A 3,939-nucleotide genomic window follows, 5' to 3' on the forward strand; every position below is an offset into this window, starting at 1 on the left:
CAGGTCAGCACTTTGTGTGTGTGTGTGTGTGTGTGTGTAGGTGCCTGTGCATGTGTACACACATGTGCATCTGTGCACTTTCACAGGTGTGGGGTGGGCTGCATGCACATTAGCTGTAATTATTATAGAAGTTAGTGTAATTCTGCCTAAAGTTCCTCCCACTCGGCCTCTCTGATTACACCTTCTACCTCCTGTGCCCACAGAGCTCTTTCAGTCCTCACCCTCATCCCACGTTCCCAGATCCCTTACAGCCTGCACTGCCATCCCCTTCCTTCTGGTTGAGTGTGAATCACCTCCCTGGACTCACTTTAGTCTCATCCTCCCAGCAGGAACGTCCATTACATCTTAGGTCTCATGAGTTAGCTTACTCATTTTCCGGTAAACACTGAAATAAAAATTGTGTCCTTGTCTCACCCAAATGTCTCCCCACACACACTCCCATCAACAGAAAATGTCACCCTCACTGCAGCTAATGGTTTAGAAGGAAAGTGACAGAGTGGATGTGGTCTGTGACAGTTTATGGTGGGCAGGCCACCACGTTCATAATGTCTACAGTGGGTTTCCTTAATGTCCTCTGACGTTAGTCTACACAGCACCAGAGGAGGTAGACACCAGAGCCCCTTTGCATAATCACCTAGAAAGGGCCTCAGCAGGGCTGCTCGTTGGTGGGAGAGCCTGCCATGTATCTGGCATCGCATCCTCCTGCCCAGAAAATGGCAATAGAGCCACTGAGTCTTGAGGCCAAATGAAAATGCCCCCACAGGCTTCCCAGTGCCCTCAGGGGAGGCAGGGCCCTGCAGCTTAACCCCTCATGTCTCAGCCTCCCGAATCCTTTTCCTTACATGACATTCTACTAGAATAACATGCACCCACTGAAGCCCACAGGCGTGATGGAGTTTGGGGTCACAGGCTACAGGTGGGAAGGCTTTTAATGTCAGCATCATCAGGGAATCTTACTCAAAGAGATCTCACACCCAGAGACCCAGATCTCTGAGACTCATGTAATTGCTATGGTTATTTCTCAGTCTAAAACCCTCAGCAACTCCCATATCTAACTTGTTATCTGTATGTTTCATACTCTTTTTCTGAAAGAGGGCCCCAAGTTGCATAAAACTTCTTAGTCCACAGAACCTGGATCCATCCCTGAGTGTCTGCACGGCCCAGGGGCTGTCAGAGGGCCTCTGTGCAAAAGCGCCCACCCTTTGTGGCAGACCCATGTTCTGAGCACCCCCTCTCTGCCTTCCAGCCTCTGGACTATGAGATTTCTGCCTTTCACACCCTGCTGATCAAAGTGGAAAACGAGGACCCACTGGTGCCCGACGTCTCCTACGGCTCCAGCTCCACGGCCACTGTCCACATCACTGTCCTGGACGTCAACGAGAGTCCAGTTTTCTACCCGGACCCCATGATGGTGACCAAGCAGGAGAACATCTCTGTGGGCAGTGTGCTGCTGACAGTGAATGCCACGGACCCCGACTCCCTGCAGCGTCAGACCATCAGGTGGGTGAGCGTCTCCGTGGCCAGAGGCGGGAGGCAGGCAGGAGCGGCTCTTCCTTCCGGGTTACCATTGACTTACATACATTACATACACTGCTTAATGACCAGGAAGTTTGTGTCATGATGAAGAGTTGGTGGCCAGTGACACCAGGGAACCAGGCTGACTACACGGGGAAGCTGGCCCTGTCCCTGGTTCCTGGCTGCAGAGCACCCGGGAGGAGAGGGGCTCCAGGGCTGTGTTCCCACAGGTTCCCAGGGCTCTGCCTGTGCCAAGCACGGTGTGGAAGGAGCTACCACCCAGGGCCCCTCGCATCTCAGATAGTTAACCTGCTCTATCAGTGGCCACAGCTTCATGAGAAAGGCTTGGCCAACTCCATGTACAGTTAAGGGTATTAGGAATTCAGAGAGGTTCAGTAGCTTGCTCAAGGCTGCCCAGCTTAGTAGCGGAAGAATCAGGATGGAGATATGGTGGTTCAGTATGCAAAGTCGGTGCTGTCGGCCAAGTGCTCCGGACTCTGAACTGTTAAGGGGAAGGAATAGATGTTCCCTGGTACTTAGAAATGAACCATCAGGGTTGAGTTAGCTCAGTCGGTAAAGAATCTGCCTGCAATGCAGGAGACTCAGGTTCGATTCCTGGGTCGGGAAGATCCTCTGGAGAAGGAAATGGCAACCCACTCCAGGATTCTTGCCTGGAGAATCCCATAGACAGAGGAGCCTGGAGGGCTACAGTCCATGGGATCCCAAGAGTTAGACACGACTTAGCAGTTAAACCACCACCATCGGGGCTGAGTTTTCCATTGATGATTGGCAAGCCAAAAAAAAAAAAAAGGTTCAAATTTTTAGTCTTCATTCCTTAAGCTCTGTCCAGTACTTCAAAAGAAGGGATTTTCTTAATGAGATTTAATTAAATGAGCATTATCTGCAGTGCATCTCATGCTGGTGGAGACGAGATGCCCTCCCTAGGGCGACATTTCACAGCAAACACATCGGCAGGCAGGTCCAAACACGGGCTTGTCTCTGCAGAGGGGAGTGATTAATCTTCCTCCTCCAGAACAGAATCTTCTCATAGGAGATACCGATAACCATGTATTAGACACATTCAAATAAACATGTGTCTTATTTTCCTGATTTGAAACAGCTGGAAACACGCCACCATCTCCATGTCGGCCACAGGACCGTGGAGCAGGCTGGCAGAAGCTATTTTCCAACCCAAACGGGGGTTTATTTTTTACAACAAAACTTTCTGAAACTCCAGATGAACTAGATACAAGCACAAAATAAGGCCAAATCCTGTAATAATGTGAATCTGAAATAGCCATTCTTTTTTTTTTCCTCTTCTCCTTTTATTTCCCCCTCTTCTGTATAGTGTTTGACAAAGGAAACACAAAATTTAAACATCAAAGAGAAAGATCAGGAAATCTGTAACTTAACACACTGTAAGGTAGTTGTACAAATTTAGGATGTCTCTGATGCTGCTGCTGCTGCTAAGTCACTTCAGTCGTGTCCGACTCTGTGTGACCCCATAGATGGCATCCCACCAGGCTCCCCCGTCCCTGGGATTCTCCAGGCAAGAACACTGCAGTGGGTTGCCATTTCCTTCTCCAATGCATGAAAGTGAAAAGTGAAAGTGAAGTCGCTCAGTCTTGTCTGACTCTTTGCGACCCCATGGACTGCAGCCCACCAGGCTCCTCCGTCCATGGGATTTTCCAGGCAAGAGTACAGGAGGTAGAAGAGGTGACTCCAGGGTGGGTAGGAAATGCACTGAAATGGGGTTGATGTTGCTAAGCTTGGGATACTGCCTTTGCTGGGTAACGCGGGATGCTGGCAGGCATGACGATGTTACTGCGATGAGGAGGGGCTGAATCAGGTGTCTGGGATCTGGGAGTAGATGCGCCACTAAGGTGGGGTGGACAGGGAAGAGGCGGATCTGTCAGGGTTCTTTGTTTAAGACCGGCTCTGGCTGACTCGGGCAAAAGGGGAATTTGTTGGAAGATCCTAGGAACAGTTTATGAACTTTTCCCCACTGGGAACCACTAGTTTTTCTCTGTATCTGTGGGTCTGTCTCTGTTTCTTATATGCAGTCCTTTGTTTTCTTTTTTAGATTCTAGTATAAGTGGTAACAGAGTATTGGTCTCTCTCTGCCTTATTTCACTAAGCATAATATTCTCTAGGTCCATCCACATTGTTGCAAATAGCAGGATTTCATTCTTTTTATGGCTGAGTAATATTCCACATGTATTTGTGCGTGTATGTATACACCACATTTTCTTTATTCATCTCTTGATGGGCACTTAGGTTAAACTTCCATACCTTGGCTACTGTAAATAATGCTGCTATGAACATTGGGCAGAATGATGTAGCTTTTCAAATTCATGTTTTTTTTTTTAAATATATGCCCAGGTGTGAAGTTGCTAGATAGTGGTTCTATTTTTTTTTTTTTTT

The 3,939-nt window shown here is 48.4% G+C and overlaps 1 protein-coding gene across 1 annotated transcript in view; it reads left to right on the forward strand.

Moving 5' to 3' along the window:
• Positions 1–3,939, forward strand: part of CDH13 (cadherin 13) — a 1,015,931-nt gene that overhangs the window by 923,614 nt on the left and 88,378 nt on the right. The window contains exon 10 of the mRNA XM_010850808.1: positions 1,247–1,500. Within this exon, the coding sequence (XP_010849110.1) occupies positions 1,247–1,500 (254 nt within the window). The remainder of the gene's footprint in view (positions 1–1,246; positions 1,501–3,939) is intronic.

This window comes from Bison bison, unplaced genomic scaffold (assembly GCF_000754665.1).
Source record: "Bison bison bison isolate TAMUID 2011002044 unplaced genomic scaffold, Bison_UMD1.0 scf7180017864295, whole genome shotgun sequence".
NCBI classification, from domain to species: Eukaryota; Metazoa; Chordata; class Mammalia; order Artiodactyla; family Bovidae; genus Bison; species Bison bison.